At 39.0% G+C, this 25,160-nt stretch overlaps 1 protein-coding gene across 1 annotated transcript in view; it reads right to left on the bottom strand.

The window, feature by feature from the left end:
• col14a1a (collagen, type XIV, alpha 1a) overlaps nucleotides 1-25,160 on the bottom strand; it is a 150,852-nt gene that overhangs the window by 11,078 nt on the left and 114,614 nt on the right. Inside the window, exons 37-43 of the mRNA XM_042424334.1 lie at nucleotides 24,541-24,594; nucleotides 21,835-21,930; nucleotides 21,241-21,294; nucleotides 13,216-13,269; nucleotides 4,818-4,871; nucleotides 4,597-4,668; nucleotides 1,284-1,319 (exon numbers count right to left, since the gene is read on the bottom strand). Of these exons, the coding sequence (XP_042280268.1) occupies nucleotides 1,284-1,319; nucleotides 4,597-4,668; nucleotides 4,818-4,871; nucleotides 13,216-13,269; nucleotides 21,241-21,294; nucleotides 21,835-21,930; nucleotides 24,541-24,594 (420 nt within the window). The remainder of the gene's footprint in view (nucleotides 1-1,283; nucleotides 1,320-4,596; nucleotides 4,669-4,817; nucleotides 4,872-13,215; nucleotides 13,270-21,240; nucleotides 21,295-21,834; nucleotides 21,931-24,540; nucleotides 24,595-25,160) is intronic.

Genomic DNA, 25,160 nt, shown 5'->3' with positions numbered 1-25,160 from the left:
CTATTGAAAATATGTTTTTATTTGATTGCTGGTTATTTACCAGCAATCAAATAAAAACTTGACTTGCACATATTTAGATTTGTGACATTTGTGAGGTGTTTTGAGATGTTAAAGGTGCAGTGTGTAGAATTTAGTGGCATCTAGCTGAACAGACTTGGCAGAAATGGAATATAATATTCTTAGTGTGTTTTAATTAGTGTATAATCACCTAAAAATAAGAATCATTGTGTTTTCATTATCTTAGAATGAGTCCTTTATATATAGAACGGGAGCGGGTCCTCTTCCATGAACAGACTAACCAAACACTGGCTCTAGAGAGGGCCTTTCATGTTTTTCATGAATTTCGCGGCCACCGTAGCTTCTCCTACATGCTTGAAATGGGAGGGGTGGGGGAGGCGGATATTCAGTTGGTTGCAATCTGCAACCTGCTAGATGCCACTAAATCCTGCACACTGGTCCTTTAAAGCTGACTTGGTTACACCTTTAATATAAGATGCAGGTTCAAAAACAAAACTGATTAACAAACATAAGGCTGCGTGCTACCAAGTCAGCTCACAGTCTCCTCTTTTGCCTTGTACTCATCATCATATAAACATTTAATGTGACTATTGTGTATATAGTAAAAATATATAAAGGAAAAATAGCTTTGTAGCAAATGTTTACTTTTCCCCTGTTCAATTATGATAAGTCACTGAGACTGTGAAATGAGTTTCATCATAGGGCAGATGCACACTTTAAGATACTAACCAGCTTTATTCACAACTGGGCCACCACAAATGTACACTGAGGAGAAAATCCTTTCATGCATTTTTTCCAGAGACTTTCATGTTGAATCTCCCACCGAAAAATTAACTGCAGCAAGGTACAAATGTCCCTACAAGTTCATGAAATGGGGCAGAATTAGGAATTACAGGTTTGATTCAAACTGGCAAGTTGCATGTATCTCAAGCCTTCAGTGGTGACGGCCTGGCTACTGTGTCAGCAAAAATACAGACCCCGCTCTGCTACAAATTTGAACCATGAACACTGATTTGATTTGGTTTGCTCTAAATGAGGCAGAGGCAGTGAAAGAGGGAAATAAAGTGAATGCTTGTGCTACAAATGAGAAACAGTAAATGTGTACTGGAGAGTAATTTTGGTTTCTTCAAAACAAGGGTGTGAAACATTAGTGAGTAATTGTCAGGAGTTTTACTTCAGCAAAATAATATTTCCATTGCAAAACAGAGTAGTAAACCTTGGTTTGCTCTAAACAGCGGTTGAAGTATGTGAGGGGAATGACTTACTCTTTCTCCCTTATCTCCTTTGGTACCAGCAGGACCCTGGAACATAAAAGCACAGAAGGAGAATAAACATTCGACTGGGATGTGTACTCAGAAAAAGCCATGCTCATCTCTCTACCCTCTCGCTGTATCTCTCTCCTTTAATGTCCCCACCCCATTACTCCCTATTACTCCATCCCCTCCCCTTTTCCTTTATGCCTCTCTCTGCATTGCAACACACTCTCCCTGTATTTTTCTACTTTGATCTAAACGCATTTAAATTTTGACAAAGTGTGTCCACGTTCTTTGTGTCCTAAAGACAGCACATGCATAAGCCCCAAAGCTAGTGTGCCTACAAACAAAAACCAATTTCTGTGCCTTGGACGGGCTCGCTTTCTGCTACTGCCAACACTGTAAAGCGCAGAAGATGCATATCTGATCAAAACATAAACACTAAACCTGCCAAGCACATGAAGTCTGTGAATTCATATCAGAGTGTAATGCATTGTAATCCAGAGGCAAATAAAAGACAAATATTTCCTGGCCACAAAACCATGCGCTTATATGATAAATATCAGTTTGATACTGTTACAGCTTTTGAATAAAGGCTTGTTTATCTTGGGGGGAACATGTCCTTGACCACCGATTGACTGGCTGTATGAGTTAGTGGACAGAGAAAATGTGTGTGCAGGCCTGGCATATCATATGGATATTATACTGCCGATGATAGAAAGTCTGTGCCAACATTTGACACAGCTGCTGAACTGGAGTGCAGGTCTCGACAATAAAAGTCTTCTGGACCTCCTCTGTGCGTCTGTCTGGATCTCCTGAGTCTTCCTGGGCATATAAATGTCTACCATCTTATCAGGGTGAATGTGGGGGTGAGCCAAAGTAAGTATCTGTGCATAAGAATAGTTCAATATTCAGACAGGAGTATCGCTCATAAAAAAAAATCACATTTCTTTTATTATTTAATCAAAGCATATCTTCCCACAGTGCCCTGTGTTTGCAGTCTGTCCCAAGTAAAGTCAATGTTTTTTCACTCAGAATGTTTTACAGTTCATCCACAGAGATTAGTGCGTTTATGATGTCTTTCCTCTTGCGCAGCACTTCAACGTGGACTGATAAAACAGTCAGGAGAAGATTGTTGCTTTTTTTTTTTCTTTTCTAACTGGCAAACGTTAGGCAGCTTGCTACCAAGTCAAGCAAGATAAATTAAAAAACCTCAGGTGGTTGAGTCGCTGGAAACCACATGTCTGAATGTTTTGTCAAGGTCAGACACACACTTGGGCTCACTGCCACACGCTCGGGACATCGTGACATTCTTGTGAGGCCAGCAGTAAATCCATATAGAGATATAGATCTGGTGACAAGAGTGGTGAGTTTTGGCCTAAATGTGCGAGGAGATGAAACCAGATTGGAAATTTATTCATCAATCCAATGCCACATCAAGGTTGATTTAGCCGCTATCCACCAATCATAGTTATAGGTATTTGTCTCCAGACATACAATATTCTTGTCGAGATGTAGAGAGAAGTTGTCATGGAGATCTCATGTAAAGTTTTATATAAATTTGAGTTAGTAAAACTTAAACAATAAGCAACAAAATAAGACATGATTTGTCCTATACTGTATTGCGGACCTTTATGAATATTAGATAGACAGACTATAACATTTCCAGATGCATCATGTCATTCTTAAAACAGAACAGTTTGGGTTTCACATTAGATGCTGGGACATCAGGTCAGGAATTTGCAGTCCATACATCTTTACACTGTCCTCCTTTAGTAATTCAGTGGCAGCCTCCATATAAATCTACTGTCCTTCAACAAATTTATCATTGCAGTTGGACGGACACGTGGCACCATTCTGTACAAAACTAGTGGGACTAATTTCTTTGAGGTTTCTTCAGTTCAGTTTTGGCATGATAAATGTAAATGTGAAATTTCCCTGCAGATTTAAATGGCTGCTAGCAGATAAAAACCACTTGTTTAAGAAGAAAAATATTCTCTCGGAGCAGCAACCTGGGGAAGGGTTGCAGGGGTCAAAACAGGGACTGAATAAGCAATTTAATGTTGAGCTGAACTTTGAAACTATAAGTTTAAAAGATAAAGCCTAAAGAAAGTGAGATCTGTTTTTTGTCTGTCTGCAGCTGTCTGCGTCTCAGATGGGGCAGATGTGATCCCTCACTGCCATATGTGTATGTGTGAGTGAGTGGGAGAGAGTGTCGGCTAAGTAACCCAAGACTAGATTAGCTGTCACCAACATCACAGTATCATCTGTTCCTGTTAGAATTACACAAAGTTAGGAAACCAACATCATCTCTTCCGCTTCGTGTCACTTACACATCTTTCTTCTTCTTTTGCAGGGCTGACTCATTCTACTTTTGGAATCGAAGTTGGAAAAGTTGTTAAACAAACTCGCACACACTGTCTAATTTGCAATGATTCATTTATGATGCTAGACCTTCATCAGGCAAATGGTTTCTGGCTTGGAAACCATGAGAGAGTTTGTTTAGCAACTTCTGATCCATTCATCCCTCTCCTACGCACCTATCTCATGAAATAGATATGCGGTGTGTTCTTCTGCTCTGTTCATTATGAGATAAGTGTAAGAGGATTTATCTTTTGCTTAATCTAAAAAGATCAGCCTTATTAGCACGGCAGGCTTACAACTAAATAATACAGTTGTTATTACAGGGACTGTGTCCATACTAACAGGCTGTTTCCAGTTAAGAGCAAATGCAAATAAATGAAGATATGATAAGGGAGAATCAGAAAAGTGGAACAGGATAAAAAGGAGATCCTTGTCAGTGAACCAAACCACAACGTCATTTATATTTAAACAAATCTGTATGCTATGTGATGCAACTCTGATATTGTTCTCCTGTAAATATAGGCTGGATTTAGGCATGAGCAGAGAAAATATTTAAAGAAGTCAGAAGGAGAAGAGGGAGTTGGAGGAAGTGGAGTCCTCCTCATTGTTAATTTGGGCAAGTTATGTTTAATTCTACTGGGTGGACTCAGAGGGATAATGTGAGAGACGAGTTCACAGTCTGCACCACAGGCTTCCATGACAACTGAGGAAAGATGTTAATAACAGGGCAATACAGACACCCTTTTTAAGTTGCAAAACTTTGGTGGGTTTGTGTGAAGGTTGGTTAATGAGGTTCAGGTTAAGGTCACAGTAACACATTAACTGTGCTACGAACAAAAATGATTTTTGAACTTGTTCACATTAATTTAAAAGGTAAGTTTGTGTTTCGAGTAAATGAAGGATTTTTTTCAATCTTAAAAAAAAATGAAATGATTAAAAAAAAAAAGAAAAAATCACTCACAGGAAGTCCTTGATCCCCTTGAGCCCCTGATGGCCCACCTGGTCCTGAAGCTCCAGGTGCTCCCGGGGATCCCTAAGACAAAGACAGGAAATGAAAGAGAGACACCCAAACACAAGAGAGGGAAGGTGATGGAAAGCAGAGAGTATCTGTCAGTCCATTAATCAGGTTGATCTGCCAAAGAAAATGATGCTGAGAATAGGAAGAAAAAAAAAGAGACTTGCAATGGGTCCAGGAGGTCCCTGTCGTCCCTGAGGTCCATTATTACCCGGTAGACCCTGAGACAGAAGCAGAGAAAATACACTCAGTATACTAAATATAAAGCACACTTTCATAATTGTAGGGTAAAGTCTGTTTTGCATGATCCCTTTCTAAATTGCCAGGGGGATTTCCTGTATGTCTCCAGACTAAACAGTAACACTGTTATTTTCTAATACAATTAACATACGTATGTTATTTACACAGGATACTGATGGGAACCAAACTCACTAGCTGTTGCATCAATGGCCAATCTCTAAATATGCCAACATCTACCTCCAATCAAACTTTTATGTTTGGTTTAACCTTTACTCTTTGGCAGATTGTAAAAAAAAAAAAAAAAACAACAAAAAAAAAAAAACAGGGACATTCTTCTCGATTGCTGAGTTTTTCACAATCTACATCTGGGTTGCCTCCAGTGTTTAAAACCATCTCCACCATTTCATCTTAATGTTTTCTCCGTACTCCTACTGTCTTAAGAGAACACATGAATAAAACATTCATACCTATAACAGCTCTGTAGGTCTGTCTTGTTATGTATGACACATAATAACATGATATATAATAGCATGATGATGGCTTTATTGTATTTCAGTATTTACCGGTCATTCAAATTGTACAAATTCTGTACTATTAATACACTATTTGCAAACTGGAATTATCATCAGTCCTGGAAAAACAGCTCAACCTGAGGTTCAGTTAATCCTTTCATTTCAGCTTGGATGTCTGTCTTACTTTGTGGTCACACATTAAGGCTGATGCCCTTTCAACATGGACACTCCTTATATGGCTTTTATTTTAGTCTGTGCAAAGGTACAAGCCATGAGTTGAAAATGGATAAAAATAAAAATATGACACAGCAGAGGATACAAGCTGCTAGATATCTGAATTAAATTACATAAGAAATTAAATAAGAATGAAAAACTTGAAAGGAGCATGAAACAAATCATATGCTGTAGTTTGCCTTTTCTTACAAATCAAGCATATTCTGGTAATGTGTTATGTCTTGCTTATACGGTCTGTAATCCCATTTGGTGAAACAAGAGGGCATATCTTTGAGTGTGAGAAATTTCTCTGTGGCATTGCACCCTAATTGCTCCTCATAGCTGCTTAGTTAAATTCTCAAGGGAATCTTTACTTTCCAATTCCAGTGGTTTGACTGCATGACAAAATCTGCATTCGTTTCACAACAACAGACGCATGAGCATGACTGAAAAGCTCAGCCAGTCTGTGACACAATGTGACACACTCTATTTTGAAACTCTTTTCAGACTGAGCAGAAGCACATCTAGGACGAGAAGAATCTTTAGACACAAAGGTCACAAAAAATTGTGCAGATATAACAAAACAAGCATTTGATGTGACATTGGGAAACCACTGGCCATGTGGACCAGTAACCTGTTGTCACACTATAAACCCTCCTCATGACAGTAAATCACACTAAAATCTCTTTTTAATGGGACTATTTTAGAGATGTATGTTTTTTCTATCCAGTGCTGGATCAAAATGCAAAAACACAAACACACCATCAATATCTTATTATTATCAAGATGTTCTTAAACTTTCTGTTTGAGTTTCAAATAAGAAATTCAGCCTCATGTCTTCTCTCGTAGGAGTCAGGCTCATGAAAATGTATCACTGCTGTTATATTTTTGAAGCCAAGCGGCAACAGGTTTACAGTCTGACCTATTGCCTGAGAAATTGGAGTGACACTAATCTAATTCAGATTTTTGTATGCATGCCAAAATACCCACAAATAGTGTGCAGGTTCTTTCTGTCTAACCCCTATTAACAACACTGAACTTTTTACTCATCGTTAACTTTCTTTGCGAAGGGCTATGAGGTGCACTTGGATGCAACAGGTGCAACTTTGATGAGAACTGTACTGTACTTCTGTACATCTGTACTTCTTTCACATTATTGTATAATTTACCATTAATCAGTATATCTTAAATATAAAATTGTGAGCCAAAATGATGGACATGTGTTCTTTGGGTCTACACGACAAGACTGCCAACATGTTTTTATGGGCCTGGATCTCGGAGAAAAGCTAAATCTACTCAGTTTAAAAAGCTTTGTAATGGAAGCATCAGTGACAAAATAAGGATTTACGGCTTTCCTTGATCCATTTCACTGAGATACGGACAAATAAAGCACCCAGGAGACAGTTACTGTTGTTTCAACTGATCAAACTGGCCCGTACAGAACAGTCTTGGCCAGACTTGTGTTCTTTTTTACTGTAAGCCAGGTTATTTTTGGCTTGTATAAACCTCACAAAATGTTTTGTATATGCCCAGTGGACTAGTTTGATGCGGATAAGTTTTACAGTGAATCACCAAAGGACTATCTGCTTTCCCTGTTCTGCCTTGTGCACATCAGATGACACAGACTAGCAGTTGGGATAAATTCCTAATCCATTAAAGAAAGTATCGCAAGATTTAAAAAGCAGTTTATGCTCATAATTACTGTTCAGTTGGCTTTATTCTACTCTCTGTATAACTGTCAAATAAAAGTCAGAAAATGCTGCACTGATAACCCCTAGTAAATTGACTCTTATCAGTAGTCACTGTGTCCCCTTCCCTACTGCTTTCAATGCATTCACGGAAAAAAAAAAACATTTAGAGGAAGTTCAGCCTGAGGGCGCTGCAAGAAACATCAGAGAGTGACACTGCAGGTGATTCTGCAGCAATAAAGGTACTGATTTGAGATGTTTCCTCTTTTGCACGGAAACTAAATTATAATTAGCGCCTTGTGATTCCACACTGTGGCATTTTTTTCTGTAGTTGCTTCTTTAATTACAAATATAAAATACACAGCAGGTCTGTAGCATCTTGAAGAAATATGAATGTGGGAAGCCTGTCATAATCAGTGCTGCAAAGGGGATGCCTTTGCTAATTTTGCAGCTAAAATTGCTCAATGATAAGTACTTTCATGTGATTACACTCCATAATTACATTAGTAAACACACTCTGTATTCTGTGAGTGTGGGTGTGATACATTGCAGGCTGGTAATTCAAAAATTTCGAGAGTACTAGATTCAGTGCACTGCTGAACAGGTCTTTCTAAATTTCTGTGAAGTGTTTGAAATTTACAGTCAAGTTTTATTTTCCATGAAATTTTCCAACTGGTGGACACTTCTTGCATTGGTTACTGTTGGATTGAATGAGTTGCGAGTACCGTGATTACCTCACATAGAGAATCTGAGAACCAGAAAACCCCATTTACACCAACAAGAAGCTCAAGTGTGTAGATAACAGCTCAATAATAAAAGTCTACATAAATATAAGAAATACCTGGAAAATGTGTGGGTGCAGGAAAATATATGAATATTCTACATAACAATAGTTTATTTGAGGATTTTCAGTCAGGATTTAGGGCGCATCATAGCACAGAAACGGCACTGGTGAAAGTCACAAATGATCTAATTGCATCAGACAAAGGACTTCTCTCTGTGCTCGTCTTGTAGGATTTTAGTGCTGCATTTGACACCATTGACCATCACATCTTATTACAGAGACTGGAGCACTTAATTGGCATTAAAAGGAACTGCATTAAACTGGTTTAAGTCCTTTTTATCAGATTGATTCCAGTTTGTACGCGTTAATGATGAATCCTCAATGCATGCAAAGTTAGACACAGAGTTCCACAAGGTTTTGTGCTTGGACCAATACTGTTTACATTATATATGCTTCCTTTAGGTAATATTATTTGCAAACACTCACTTTTCATTGCTATGCAGATGATACCTAATTATATTTATCAAGCCAGATGAAACCAATCAGTTAATGAAACTCCAAACATGCCTTGATGACCTGCAATTTTCTGCTTCTAAATTCAGACAAAACTGAAGTTATCGCCCTTGGTCATGAACACCTTAGAAACACATTATTTAATGACATGGCACTACCCAGGCCTCCAGCACCACTGTATGGAATCTGGGAGTTATCTTTAATCAGGATATGTCCTTTAACTCCCACATAAAACAAATTTCAAGGACTGCCTTTTTTTCACCTATGTAATATTGCAAAAATCAGGCACATCCTGTCTTAAAAAGATGCAGAAAAACTAGTCCATTCATTTGTTACTTCTAGGCTGGATTATTGCAATTCCTTATTATCAGGCTGCCCTAACAAGTCTCTAAAAACTCACCAGCTGATCCAGAATGAAGCTGCACGAGTGCTGACAAAAATGAGAAAATGAGATCATATTTTTCTTATTTTAGCTTCTCTGCACTGGTTTCCAGGAAAATCCAGAATTTAAAATCCTCCTCACCTATAAAGCCCTTAATGGTCAGGCACAATCATAGCTGAAACAGCTCATAGTACCCTATTACCCCAATAGAACACTGTGCTCCCAGAATGCAGGCTTACTTGTGGTTCCTTGAGTCTCTAATGGGAGGCAACGCCTTCAGCTATCAGGCTCATCTCCTGTGGAACCTTTTTCCAGTTTAAGTCTGGGAGGCAGGCACCCTCTCTACGTTTAAGAGTAGGCTTAAAACTTTCCTTTTTGATAAAGCTTATAGTTAGGGCTGGCCCAGGCTTGCCTTGGACTAGCCCTTAGTTATGCTGCTATAGCTCTAGACTGCTGGGGGACTTCCCATAATGCACTGAGCTCCTCTCTTCTCCTCCTCCTCCTCTCCATCTGTACACATCCATGTACCATTAATGCGTGTTACTAACTTGGCTTCTTCCCCAGAGTTTTTGTGCTTTCTCGTCTCGCAGGTTTCTGTGGATCATGGTCATGGACTGCCTGGTTATGGATCACAGGTTTCCATGGGTCGTGGTTTCGGACCGCCTGCTGCCATTGTCCTGCTTGATGCCCAGGCCTGCTATTATTATTATTAGTCATATTTCTATTATTATTGTTGTTATTGTTATTATTAATATTATTATGCTTCTCTGTGTCTCTCCCCCCCCTCTTCCCCTCCCTCCTTTCTCTCTCAACCCAACCAGTCAAGGCAGATGGCCGCCCACGTAGAGCCCGGTTCTGCTTGAGGTTTCTTCCCGTAAAAAGGGAGTTTTTCTTTGCTACTGAGTGCTTGCTCATGGAGGAATGTTGGACCTGCTCTATGTGAAAAGTGCCCTGAGATAACTTCTGTTGTGATTTGGTGTTATATAAATAAAACTGACTTGACCTCTAAATGAAGATAAGCTTTGGAAATTTTACTGTAAGCAGTGCGCTGTTTCATCCTTAATCCTGAACCTCTTAGTAATATTCAATACCTCAAATCAGTGTAAGGGAAGAGTCTAACTAAACACTTGGCTAGTTTGAGGTCAAGGAAGCAGAGAAGTTTTAAGTGATTCTAAATCAAATTAGACAGTTTCCAGAGTCACTCCAATACTGTGTTCTGTAGTGGCTGCATTTAGTGGCTGTCTTAAGGCAATTAGGCATTGGTTTTAGCATTCAGGTGGTTGCTGCTTAATGCAAATGTTTTACGTCGGATAATGGTAGTAGTAACTGGAGGCTAGTGTAGTGACATTTGGGCAAATGGAGACAAACACTCTTTGATAGCATCACACTTGTTTGTAAAAGATGTAACAGAGGAGGTAATATTCAATCACCTGCCTTTCAGCTGTAAAACTGGATGCTAGTACAGTATATAAGCTTCCCAAATAAAACTGTAGATGACAAATTGATCAACGCATCAGTGATTAAATCATAGGTTGTCTGTCAACCATGTCTGTACTAGTGTAGTAGCTGGTAAGCCATCTATACTGTGTGAGCATGTGTCTATATCTGCTGTATACAGACTTACACTGACATTGCAGTGGCAGTGAGATAAAGATGAGTGATTACAAGAGGTAAAGGCACAAGGTAAAAAGTATTTACAACGGTATTTTGGTTGCTGAGCATAAAAGCTGACTGATGTGACAGTAAATGTAACATCAGTCAGCTTTTTTCGATCCCTACAAAATGTGTTTTTAACAGATATCATCGAAATGGTGACGCTCCATGTGTGATGGTTCCTGTGAAAACCTTGTATCTCCAAAATGTCAACTTGTCATGAGCCAAGATAAACAGCTCTGTTTTTCAGCTGTGACAATGCATTTTTCAGAGAATCCAGTTGATTTGAAAGTAGTAGGAGAATTTTGTAAACCAAAACAGTAACATGTTTTCCTTCAGTTTATCTGAAAATTTCACTTAAACCACAGATATGTGGCTTTGACTGGACAGTGACGCATTGTTGACAATGTCTTTTTCAGTCAGTTGCCCACGTAATCAAAGATCTTCTGAAATATCTAGCACAGTGCTGCTTCAAAGCAACAAATAGATCGTAGAAACACAGTCTTGCAGGCCACAGATGAAAGAATTTACAACATATCTTCATGAATAAACAATCACAAAGGTCGACAGGCTGAGAATTTAATACAGGTGCAATTCTACAATGTATTGGTTGTAATTGTCATCTTAAATTAAACCAAAACAAAATGTGAATTAATGCTTTCCTCACTAAAAGTTCATGAACTCCAAACCTATCTGGCATGGTGAGAAGAAACTCCATCCAAAACACAACTGCCCTGAAGGAAACCACATGACAAGCCTGAAAACTATGTATGACTTCTTCTGAAAACTACCACTAAGGGGATGCGCGTCTGGTCTTCTGTTAGCCAGCGCAGAGACAGCAGATGGATTATGTGTAGAGTCTTTCACCTCGTCAGAAGCCAAGCCAAGACAAAACTCTTCTGTTATCAATTACGTTTTTGGATAAAACCTCTTTCTGCTCGCCGACACATTACGCTCTGGCCGTGTCTCTGTTTTGGTATTTACAGCCCAATCGGGTATTGTAAGGCATCAATTCACTGTCAGTCAGTATCCGCTATAGACAGCTGGTATCATAGAGCCTTTATTAATGGGATCTTATTTACTGTGAATGTTGTGTTCAGGAAATGGGCAGTCTATACCATTTACCAAAAACATGGTAGAAATATATGATTTTATGAAGAGACATAGAACCATAAATAAAACGTGTTCATTCGTTTATGGAGAGACATACAAAATCTCAACTAGCATAAGATTTGTTTGTACTCCACATACTCCTGAGCTTTACTTCTCTTCACACATTACTTTACCATAACCTTGATTTGTGCTACAGTACCATACCATCAAGAAACTGTGTCAAAAGTTATTTACAAATCACTAATTGCAGATCATAGTACTACTAAACATGTGATTCTAATATTATATTAAAAACTTAATCTACCAAAGACTGCATAATAATTGCATAATTTACATGATTTATCTTCCATCATACATACTGTATGTTCTTTATTGTTCTGTGTATTTTCCAAAGGATATAAATACATTTTCAGTCTGTATATGGTTGTTTGTTGTTATGCTTACGTGTCTTTTCTCAAACTATTTGCAAATGGTCTTTTCTCATATCTGAGAGCACCTTCCTTAAGTTGGGTATACGCTGTACGAATTTGGGCTGTCCCAGACAAAAGATGACCAACGTGAAAGAAATGTGGTGATATCTTTGGTCGTGGCTCCACTGTGAGAAAGGTTCAAAGATGGCCGTTGTCATGGTCTTGCGAACAAAGATAGCCTGGGACGTAATTCTGCCAGGGTCAGAAATTTAGGATAACCATCTCACAGTGTGACTGCTGCTACGACCTACGTCTACTAATCAACCAATAGGAATGCAGCAGTGATCATCGCAACACTGGCGCTAAACCCAATGATGGAGGTAAAAGAAGCAAAACAAAATGTTTGGGATTCCACAAAGAAGAAAATCTTGTTGAGTTGTGGCAGCAGAAGCCTTGTTTATATGATGTGTCCTCCAGCTGTTATCATGACCACGCCAAGAAGGATGTAGCGTGGAAAGCACGATTCTTGCTTGGCTTCATTGTTTACCACTGCAGCGGCGCAGATGGATGATGCATGCTGATGATGTTTTCTTGTATATTGACTTGTGTCGTAGGTGTGATCATTGTACAGTCTACATACATCAAACTTGATGTCGTACTCAAGTTTATTAAATGCATGTCTTACACTGTGGCTTGCAATAAACTTATGAGATTGCTGAAATCTCACAGTCTGTAGGCGCCGTTAGCTAGTAATGATGGTGTCAGCAGACATGCTATTGCTATTATCGTATCATATCCATTGATCTCTGCCCATAGTATCATTTTTTTTCATTTACACCACAACAAATGTCTTCAAGTCACACCTCTTAAGATCATGTTTTTAAACCCCATTTGACTTGAAACTACATCCTACATCTATATACAGCATCTTCATTTACATACAGTATACTGTATCCCTGTAATGTAGATAAATAGATCCATAATGCTCTCCCAATACCAGTATCACAAAGGAGCACTGTTGCAGAATAAACAGTAATAAATGTAGGTGATGACTTACCCTCGCTCCCGGGGGGCCGTCTCTGCCAGGGGAGCCTGGGCTTCCAGGAACACCCTAAACAAAACACAAACAAGCTGGTTTAAATCACCATCACAGCACTAACTGCGGTCAGTATACAGTACAGCAGGTCACTGGAAATTTTAGTTAAGCTTTAAAATCCGGAAAAGCTGCAATCAACTGCTGATGTGAACATTTTGTCTCCCTTCATCTTCGTGATGGCAATTGAAAAGAAATTCATGTTCCAGGAAGTCTTCCAGTCATGAAAAGCTGCTGTTCTTTCAAATCATTTTTTTATAAAACAACTGATGACTCATGGATTCACTTCATTTATTCATTCTAGGCCATTACTCAGTCCAGAACCTGGCTTTTTAAAAAGGCATTTCCTCCCCCAAATTGCAAACAGTCTAACAGGGAATGTTGTTTTTCCTCATGATAATTAAAATGCATAGATGCATTTAACCACAGATTGATACAAGCAATATTTTCAGTGTCCTCCTAAACAATGCTTTGACACTAGTGGACATAAATCTGATTTGTGGAAGGAATCAACCTCTAACCATGTGGATACAGGTCTGTCTCTATACCAGCAGGCTTCCCTGCTGCTCCATCTCCTGCCCCAATTCCCCTTCATCCAACTCTCTGCAGGTCAGTGCGCACAGCTGACTCCAAAATACAGTCATGGATTAAGTGTTGAGGTGATTTATCTCTGCACTTGAGTATTAGTGGAGAGCTCATAAAACAGGACAGTTAACACTGTTAAAGGTTCTACAAATTACAGCACAGGGTCACAGAGGACAGGCCTCGTATGATTAATGAAGTGCTATTGTGTAGATGTTGGCTGATGTGCATTCTCCCAAGACATCAGCAATAATATCTGCCCCGTCATTTTCACACACACACACATATCCACACACAGACACAGTGTAAAAAGGGCACATGGAGCAAGGAAGAAAGCCTTCACAATAACACACATGTAGACTGAGGATTTGACTGCAAAAATATCCATCTTATCAAGTATTTTCTATAATTAAGTCCTAAAAGCTTTATTTCTTATAACAAGCGAGGAAATCTGCTGGTGTAGAAAAGTTTTTGTTTTTTGTTTGTGTTTTTACTTGTTCAAAGAATTTATTAGAAACGAGTGTGTGTGTCTTGAAACAAGAAAGAATAATCAAGAAAAATAAACTTCATTAAAGAATTTAGTTAATTTTCATTGGAAACTGAAATATTCTTTTAATTAAAATACTTAAAGGACTCAATTGTTGACACAAATGATGTGATAAGAAGTTTTTTGTGTAATACTTTATTTAATCCAAATAAAAAATGTAAACAATTAACAAATGCTTTTAACATACATTATAATGTAGTTGTAAGCAGAGCTAGACGGTTTCTAACTGTTTATTAATGTACTTGTTAAGAACCATTAACTTCTCCTCTGAAACATCTGTAACTTGTGTATAAACAGATAATGAATAGTAGACTTTATAATATAATAAAGTTAAGTAATTAATATGAAATTACTTAAATTACTTATTTAAGTATTCATTATCAACAGCAAATGAACTCTTTATAAAACAAAGGATTTGTTCTTGACTGTGATTATATATTACAACTATGACATACTGAGTTATCAAAAACTTATGAGCTGTATATTTACTCATTACAAATACTTCATATAAGACAAATGTGGACATATACATTAACAAACACTTAAAATAGCTTAAGTCCTTATTTCTGCTGACAAATACATTATATTGTTATATAAACAATGTATTAAGTGTTTATATGCTGCTTATAAATGGTGAAGGGGGGTTAAAGCAAATTGTGCCAGAATACACAAGTACTCAAAACACACACCTATCTGAGCCTCTCAAGCAGGCCTTGAGAATAATATAAAAGAAATGAATGTGCAGAATCCAACTGTGCGAGTGATTCTGATGTTAAACATTAACTGTGCGAGTGATCTGCCACATAATACTCGCACACACACGTTAGTTTCCTACACAGATCAAGCTCGAGTAAGATGGGGGATGAAAAGGGGTGACTATATACATCTGTAAGAGATCTAGAGGAGGACCAAGTTTAAATCATTGCCACACAAACACACAAACTCATATTTCTCTCACAGACAAAACAAAAGGTATTACTTGATAACACACACAAAGAGATAAACAGTATGAAAGTGAGAGCGATGAGAAAGACGGACACAAACACACACGCTTTGCTATTCACTGCAGCTGCATTTTTCACTGTCAAATTGAAACAGAGGTGGAGGAGACGCTGATGACAAGGTTACATTGTATTTACTGCAGCGAGAAACGGAGAGAAGAAACATCAACAACAACGAGAGAGAGAGAAAGAGAGACAGGGAGGGAGGAAGAGAAAGAGAGGAAAGAGAGAGAGAGAGAGAGAGAGACAGACAGGGAGGGAGGAAGAGAAAGAGAGGAAAAGAGAGGGAGAGAGAGAGAGAGGTAATTGATGTTTTAGAGTTGTGATATTCTCTGTGGTCCCTCGTATATTACAACAGGGCCCTGGAAGCTACAATATTCCCCCACTGAGGCACGCACACACCCATTCATATTCCTCTCTCTGACAAAACACATTATTACTCGCCAACATATTGCGGCACAGGGCAGCACTGCCAGCTTTTATTAATAGGACTATGCAGGCAGGTAGGGAGCTAGACAGTGCTGCATCAGGAAGTGTTGCGGCTCTCGGTGGACTGGTTCAGACACTAGTTGTACTTTCCTCATGAGACTGGTTACTCCCTCTCTAACACTGCGCTGAAAATTACAGGTCACATACACTGAGTATGACTTCCAAACACCGCCTGAATTTTGGTCTCTCATAAAACTCTCTACAAACTCTGGTGTATACAGATCTGTGTGTGATACTGCATGTTAACTGTAGTTAGATTGTATATGTATGCAGATATATTATGTGTATATGGCAAGGCTTTGTGCTGCTATGTTCTCTCAAATGCCCGAGACAAATTTCTCCCAAGGGAGACAATAAAGGCTAATTTAATCTAAAAAGAAAGTTGACTCTTCAAAGTAAAGCCATTTCATGAGGCAGACTACAGAATAATAAATATATATGTGAATAAAAATCCTTCAAAAAACTAACTATAATCATCAGGGACATGATTATCAGCATCGGCAAAACAACAAATGGTCTTAACAGCTGCCTCTACCAAAAACAGTTTATCTGCATCAGCACTATAATAAACACTTTTCCAGTACAGTAAATATTGTTGCCATTAACATCATCATGGTAAAATTTAATTTTTAAAGTTAAGATCCTGCTGACACAAAAGACTTAAATCACTGTTAATAAATCTACTACTAAAATCATTAAAGATACCCTGCACAGTGTGACCGCCATACTGCAACACAGCATGACAGCAGGAGGTTATTAAAGGCAGCCATTCGAAAGGGACCATCCCATCATAGTATAGTGTGCTCTGATGCCAGATCGATGTATCAGTTTGACATGATCAGTGATCGGCAGATGGGAGCGCTGACTGGAACAAGTTGGGTTCTGTGGTGTGGAAAATAAATAACAGCGCTCCTTTATTCTGTCTGCAGGAGCTGTCTCTCAAAATCAGACCTTTTGCACAGTCAGCTCCACGTGGAGAGCTCGACTGCAGCGAAATCTGGTTACAAAGAATTCTAAATGAGTATACACACACGCTCATCTTATGAAATTGCTTGTCCCTACACAAGATCATTTATTTATCCCGGAGTGTAGTAGGGAGAAGAAAAAAAAAATCACAGCGCTTACAAAGACATGAGACAGGAAAACTCATATTTACATGACAAGGCATCTGAACTGTAAGGAAACCAATACTCAACAACAAAAATAGATCAGAACTAAGATTCAAACCCAGGACCTTTAGAGTTTACTTAGCCACTGATATGTACAAATGAGTACACATTAAATACATGATCTTTTCTGTCCCAAAATGTACACATACACCTTCAAAAATCCAGTGTTCCTTTGTGTATAGGTCAAACTTGAGCCCAAAGTCAAATTGGCTAGCACCTCTGCTCTGTGACATCCTCTGGTGAATCTGGGCTCAGAGCCATAATGGAATCCATCGTCTTATTTAATTTGTTCTGGTCGTCAGACAACACAGCAGCAGACAACACTAGCTGATGCACCTTGATAAATGCTGTATGTGTAAACGGTCCCCTGCTCACTTCAAACCTCACAGGGGATTTTCAAGGAAAAAAAATCCATCTCAGCCAGGAAACTATAAAAGTGGCCTTTGTGTCCTTTTTCTGGTTCATAAGCTTGATAAAAGCCTGAGCATTTGTAGGATAGACCTTCACTATCTCTACAATGAGCAGAGCTTTAGACTGAGCGGCAGATAGTGCTCCATCAGAATGTAGTTTGACTCAGTGTGTGAGAAAGTGCGCTGCATGGCTCCCACATTCTCCACTTTGAAACCACTTAAATTCAGCAAAATATACTATATGTCCTGTGACATCTACAAGAGCTTAAAGGAGACATTTTAATGGAAATGTCCGCACAATATCCATTTTAATAGACTTGATTTAAACTCCTAAGACATTTCTAAATGTGGTGATAAAGAGGTTATCAGACAAAGTAGTAAAACTGAAAATTATCTGGCAAGGAGTGTTCAGCAACTAGTAAGCCAAGGTTTATTGCGTGTACCAATAGTTGAAAGTTAATGTCCACCTATTGAGATACACTGGATGACTTCACAGATCTGTGTCATTTATCCCTTTTCAGTCCAAACTATAGAGTAACAGTAATGGACATGACAATAACAAGTTGTTCCTTGACAATGTCACGCTCACCCTGTTTAGGCTTTTCTTGAAATATTCAAATCATAGTGAGATGAATTATGTTCTGTGTTGTCTAGTCCCTGAGAACTGCTATATTTTCTTTACATCATCAACTCACTGGTGCCTGAATGACATTGAACTCACCAGTGGAAAAAATCCAACCCTTGAAAAGTCCGCAGATAAACTAAAGGTCTTAACTGCCCACACAGGTGTTTTCACTTAATTTGCCTGATTAGATCTGTTCTCCTGGCCGTGTGGGCGTGTACGCTCTGCTCTTCATTGATCCTCTTGTTGCACAGCTCACAAAAATTCTTATTGGTGCGTTGAGGTTGGTGACCTCACATAATTTCTAGCAACACTCCTCCCAACTTAAACCCGAGCAGAGCTCTAATCAAGCTGAAATATTACCACCGGTGATGGTGTGCAGGGCCTTGAGACTTTGAAGCATACCAAGCCTGTTGTTTGTAATAGTGTTTGTTTCTATAATTAACAAAGAATAATTAGATTGTTACCGTGATTATTCTAACGTATACATTAATGGCAATAGGTCATCCTTGAAGAATTCCTTGAAGAAATAAAACCTTCTCCTGGTAGAGAGTTACTACAACACAATGTCCGGGGCTCCCAGAAGAGCACCATTAAAATTAATTCACTATTACCTCTGATTGGTTCATTGCCCAATAATGGAGGTGCTGGTAATGATTATTCTCATTTAATGATTCCATTAGCCCGCTCTGTGTCTGTGTCCACGTTCATGTGTGTGTCAGCAACAAAACAGTCGACACAAACGCGCACGCGCGCGCACACACACACACACACACACAGTGCTACTTAAACTTTTCTTCATCTTCCTGCGCCTTAATATTCTACAATATATACTTGTCTACAATATTTTAGCTGCATGAAATAAAGACTCTTGACCTTTAGACTAAATAAGAATAAACAGAAGTGTGGTAGGTAGGTGGCGCTATCTTTGTTGCATCATTAAAAATGCAATATATATGTACGATATAGAAACAGCACTCATTTCAGGTAACTACAAATAAATGAATGAAGGAGTCAACAAATCGCCATGTCAGCAATAACCTACTGTTTCGTTACTGGTGTGACCAGGATAATAAGCAATTTTTCTGCACTTCGGAAGTTTTTTCCACCTCCAAAAGTGTTTTCTCTGCAGTAGTAGTTGTTTAGCGAAATAATTCACACAGATAACCTGTGAGTGGAGCAGTATTGGCATACATTTTACCTTTAACAAGTGTTTTGTTATCAGCAGAGTCCCTAAACAACACAATGCTAAAGATCAGGGTAGACAATACAGGGAAGAAAAAAAAGGGGGAAAGAAAACTGTTTCTAATATACTTCGTGCTTTCTGTGGTTCCCTCAGTTAGGATGATTCAACATAAAGCACGCAAGAAGAGAGTCAAAGGTTTTAACACAAGATGAATAATGAAACATGGATTGAAGTTACAGAATTTTGCCTTTATAGGGCAACAAAGTCTCATTTCTGTGAGCCTGCAGGGCCATGGCACCTCAGTGATAATGGATGTAGGACTCTCTTGTATACTCCACACATACACAGAGAGAGAACGATTTATAAACATAGCCACACACACACACACACAGGCACGCGAATGCACACACAGCTGCGTTTGTTATAACCAAATACTGCTTAGTTCCTTTAATCAAGACAAAAACAGAGAGAGAAATCACTTCATGTTGGTCACATTGGAAAACAGTCACTCCTCTCCTCTGTGCTCTCTTCTGTGATGTTGGGAGTCACATTATCACACGTCACCCGTTTGTCTGACTCAGGGGTCAGCAAACTGTGGCTCCGGAGACGCATACAGCTCTTTAGCCCCTCTTTAGTGGTTTCCTGTGGCTTTCACAAGACACTTATATGGAAATGAATAACAGTTATTTTTTAACATTTTAATTTTCATTTATCATTGTTGTAGGCCTGAAGTGATTCTTAAATTCTCCAACTGTAAAAATGTGTAGCCTATACACTGAATAAACATTTCAGTCAACTAAAATGTGCGTCATAGTCTACGTCAACGGCCCGGCGCCTTATCCTCCAAATTTTGCCAAACCTCAATAGCAGTGGCTGGTCTTGGGTCTCCCTAGCTAGGCTAGCCATCGATTCTAAATCCAAAAAAAGCCTCGGAGGAACACAGAGAATTTAATAGTGTGTGGACAGATTTGTTTGCTTTCACTGCAAACAACAAACAAGTCATATTGAAAGACATTTCTAGAACAAGCACATTGCATTTGCTGAAAAGTATCCGGCTGGGGATGAGAGAAAGAGACAGATTTCAGAACTGCTGCGGAAAGCAGAGCAGAGCGAATGTACTTTTAAGAATTGGATCAAATCTCCAAACTCCACTACTGCTGCTAGTTTTGTGGCAGCTCAGGAGACAGTGAGGCTATTATCTTGCAACAAAGTATCTGTTTCAGCAAGTTATGATTTTGTCAATTAAACGACCCGTAGCTGATATCGTTGTGTTTTATGCTGAGGCCTGAGGGTTGATTGCTGTACATGGCTGATGAAAAAAGAAGAGGATTACTTCATACTGAACTGGACTTTAAATTGAAACTGGCTTATTTTTTTACTTTTACTATTTTAAAGCTATTAGGCTATATGTTTTATTTATTATCAAAGTAGGCTACTTTGTTTTATTAATTTGCACAAAAATGGGGAGGACTCGAAGCAGGCCTGCAGAGCTCTTTATAGCTATTCTATTTCAAAGTAGACCTACACATGCCAGTGGATTTCTCTCCACTTCACAATTGTTCAGTTTTGTGTTTTGTTGGTAATAGCATCCCCCAGTAAGCAAAAAAACCCCCCAAAAAGTATCAAAAAATGTAAACAGTTTTCTTTATTGTAATTCTATAATTTCATAAATGCAACAAAACATTAATATTGTAACGGAAATGCAAAGTTAAAGTACCAAATAATCATTAATAGCCCTCTACAGAGTAGCCACATGTGATAAAATGTATTAATGGATGCTCATTTAGACCTATTAGTAATGTTGATAGGCTAATTTAGAGTTAATAGGCTGTGTTGCCTTCATTATAAAGCAAATATGTTTTTTTCTGCTCCAGACTGATTTATTTATTTATGTTTTTGGCCAAAAATTGGCTCTTTTGATATTAAAGGCTGCCGACTCCTGGTATAACTATTATGTCAGTTTTTTGGGAAATGTCGTCTTACCATCTGTCCGGCTGGACCGATCTCTCCTCTCTCTCCCTTCTCCCCAGCAGCACCCTGTAAAGCAAACAATGCCATCAGATGTCAGCTGGATCAGCGGTCATACTGATAACTACCAAAGGAAATGAAAAACCAACACCAATTATCTTAAAAGATGCTGTGCCACCACAAGTCCCTAGAACAGCTTCAGTGTGCTTTGGATAAGATCCTGCAAGTGTCTGGAAGTGTGAGGCATACGTCATCATTTGTCAGTTTATATTGGCAGGTGTTTGACAGCTCAATGGTAAGTTTGTTCCTAATTGCACACATTTTGTGACCTTACTGCAGACAGGTGGGAGTGGAATGGCACACAACACACATTTTGTGATTGTGGTTCTTGTACCAGTTTCATTTCTAAAGAATACACAAATACTACATTCCTCCTTTACATTGGAGCCACAGTTGTTTGTTTTGAGAGGGACAGTTAGCTAAATTATGCTTAGTTTAATGTTGAAATTATCAAGTAATTTTGGAAATGTCCCTGATGTGGTGTTACACTGTAAATGTGACATATTTCACTGTGTTTCATGCAAACGCACACACACAAGCAAGCCTTACCGGTGGGCCCTGAATAGAGAGCCCGCTGGGTCCCTGAGGACCAGGCGGTCCTGGGGGTCCAAGAGAGCCAATCTCTCCCATTGGCCCTTGAGGTCCCTGTGAAAAAAACACAATGGGTCATTCACTGGATCACATTTAATCATTTGATCTACTCAGAGGAGAGCCTCATTAACACCATGTATTCATAAAAATATTCTTAATTATTGTAAATATTTCGCAGCTCTAATAACAATCCAGCTGTTCTTTACCAATATTAATGTGGAACCGAAGTATCACTTAAACTGTTGTGTATAAAAAGCAGCTCTAAAAGAATTGGAAGGTGGGAAAAATCTGTAATATTAGATTTATTTTCCAGAAAGCTAAAAAAAAAGTTAAATATCAACAAATGTACATCACAGCTGCAGCTCTCAGCTACTGTGTTTTGTTTTAGTTCCTTAATATTTACCTTTTATTTGTTTATTATATGAATGTTATGCTTGCATCCACTGAGATAATGAACCTGTGCACATTTCCTCGAAAGTTGCACTTAATCAACACAATGTCCATCAAGTTAAAACCACAAAATCTGGTCACCATCATCACTACATGCTTGGGGGGTTTTGCTATCATTGGCTGCTTTCATAATGAGATCTACCAAAGGAAATAGATTTAGACACTTGTCCATCCATCTATAATCAGGTTGTGCTGGTGTTGCGGCTCATTAGGTCCATGTGTATAAGCTGCTGACAGTGTTCCTGCAGCGGGAATCAGAAAAGAGAAATTCCTGCAAACCACCACTGATTCGCAGCATTTGTAGCTTGTTGGCTCAGCGGCAGCAGTAGCCAAAATAATCTTCACTCCGGCTGTATTTATTGTTTTACTATCCAACCATACAGTTACTGGCTTCATGTCTTTCTTATCCGTGTGAACAATCAAAAGAATCTGTGGATCTGACACACATGAATGGGGAAGGAATAAAAACAAACAGACTGAAATGTGTTATGTTTGACTGAATGATGAATATCACAAAAATATGAAGCTGAACTACTTGAAGAGATTAATCAATTGACAGATTACTGGAAATTACATTAGTCTGAGATTTGTTTTGATAACTGCACCATTTATTTCCCATATCTATCAGTGCTTACACTGTAATAAGTAATGTACCCAAACGGATTACTGAGAATGAATAAGGATAATTTCTGAGGTCCTACAGAACAGAATAACTCAACTATTCAAATAAACCTGGCAGAGGCTGCGGTGGTACAAAATGCTGTTGAGCTGAGATGAGCGTGATCTGGCAAGCATGTAATAATATATACAGTATGTGTGTACTGTATGTGTGTGCAAGCAGGAAGCTGCATCTCACATAACACACATGGTCTGTATTGAAGCGTTGCACGACTTTGATTCTGTCTTTATCTCATTCTTGGGAACTTCTAGCAGGACGTGCTAAGTTTTAAGTTCTGGGTGGGCCATTTCATGTTCTGCTCTACACTGTCACTCATACACTGTCACTCATCAAAGTCAAATTGGGACATATGGTTGATATAAACAACTTTATTCTCTTGATTGACAGCCCTGCGTGTCCGAACAGAAGTGGCAGGATCCCTGCTGCTTCTTTCAAAGGAGAACAATTTCGAAACATATTTTTCTAGATCGAAGATCAAATAACAATCATGGGAACTGGGTATTGGTATTGACAAATTTCCAATAGCATCAGGCTTTGTATTGCTTGCCACAGCTGGATAGTTTGTTACAGTTTGGAACAGACTGCCATAGCAAAACTATAGCAGATGCATGCTGTGCAGTAAATCTTTCATTAATAGTCCAAAACATGATTTGTTGAAAACGTGTCTAATACAGTCACAGGCTGCCTTAAGTCTGAGGCTAAAAGGAAGATGAGGTAGCCTGAAAAAACTGCTGTGAGCTTTTCAAAATAATGACCTTCAGCCCAAGGGTGCCTTGCATCCAGTCTGAAGGATGGAGCAGTGCAAGTGGGCGGCATTTGAAAAGACTCTTTGTTTGTAGGTCAGGGACATTCCTTCACACCCCTAACTTTTTTCATTTTATCATCTAACCACTGGGATAAACAAAGGATGGGGGCTGATCTCTCCCAGGAGACAGAGGTGTGGACAACATAGTTCATAACTTAAGTGAAATGTATTGTCAGCAAGAGTCCAAGTACAGCACCACTGAGAGAGTTAATCTATCTAGCGGGCGGTCTTCATGCTCTCTTACTGTTACCTCCTGTATTGTAGTGGCTCCGTCACATGGGAGATTAAAGCCTCATTATTACCCTATTTACATTGTGCATCTTGGATTGGATAGATTGGATCACAATCTCAGAATAATAAACAATTATCATAAAAGGTAAGTGTAAATGCAGCAAAGAAGGATTAGAGAGGGATTACAATCTGATTGCTGAAGGTGGTTTGAAACCCATTCTAGCCAAATGTTTAAAGGGTGTAAATGCATCCAGCTCTCCAAACCGCATTTTAAATCTTAACTGCTCCAAATCTGAACCATGTCAATGAGTGGAAGTGGCTACTTCTGACAGTTTTGTCTGCCCATAAATCCATGTGAGTTATCCATGTGTTTCTGTTATTGGCTGGCTAGCTAAGATATTTTTCTTGAAATATCAAGTGTAAATGGGGCCTGTGCGACTGAGGCTGAGGGTTTGTATTGGAGAAAAGGGGTCGATAACATTAGGTGGATTTTACTAACCGTCACTCCTGGCTCTCCTCTGTCTCCTCTGGATCCTCTTATTCCTGGACCACCCTGAAACACAAACAAAAAACACCACATAAAAACAGCACATAATCAATGTTTGCAAATCGTGTGCCTGTAAAGAGAGTAACAGCTCAGAAACACGGCTCAACAAAAATATGTATTGCTCAGTCTGCCTTTAAAATATGGAAATTATAGTCCATTTTTAAGGACTGAATAAAATCAGAAACAGGTCTTTGATATGAATGGATCATGAATACGATGGATAGAGGCCAGTGCGGATCTGTGCTGTAAACTGTCCTTCTGAGCTCTGGACTTAATTACACTGCATCTGTAACAGCAGGAGTCTGGAGCTGTAAACCTCGGGCTGACCCCTCTAGCCTCGAGGTTTAACCGGGGACAAACTACACACATCTGCTAATCATTGGCCCATTTGGGATATATCCTCTTCCTGTGTTTGCTTAAATAGATCTCCCCTGGGAACGAGGGGGCGACTAGGTAGCTCCTTCAATATTTAGCCAGGGGGGACAGGAGGGATGGTTGCAGTGAAGAGGAGGAGGAATATGAGAAGAGACACAAAGTTGTGGTGAAGAGAGAGGCCAGTCTTAAAGGAGAGA

This window comes from Thunnus maccoyii, chromosome 10 (genome assembly GCF_910596095.1).
Source record: "Thunnus maccoyii chromosome 10, fThuMac1.1, whole genome shotgun sequence".
NCBI classification, from domain to species: domain Eukaryota; kingdom Metazoa; phylum Chordata; class Actinopteri; order Scombriformes; family Scombridae; genus Thunnus; species Thunnus maccoyii.
The sequence above is the reverse complement of the archived record's forward strand: the minus strand, read 5'-3'. Positions and strand labels throughout refer to the sequence as shown.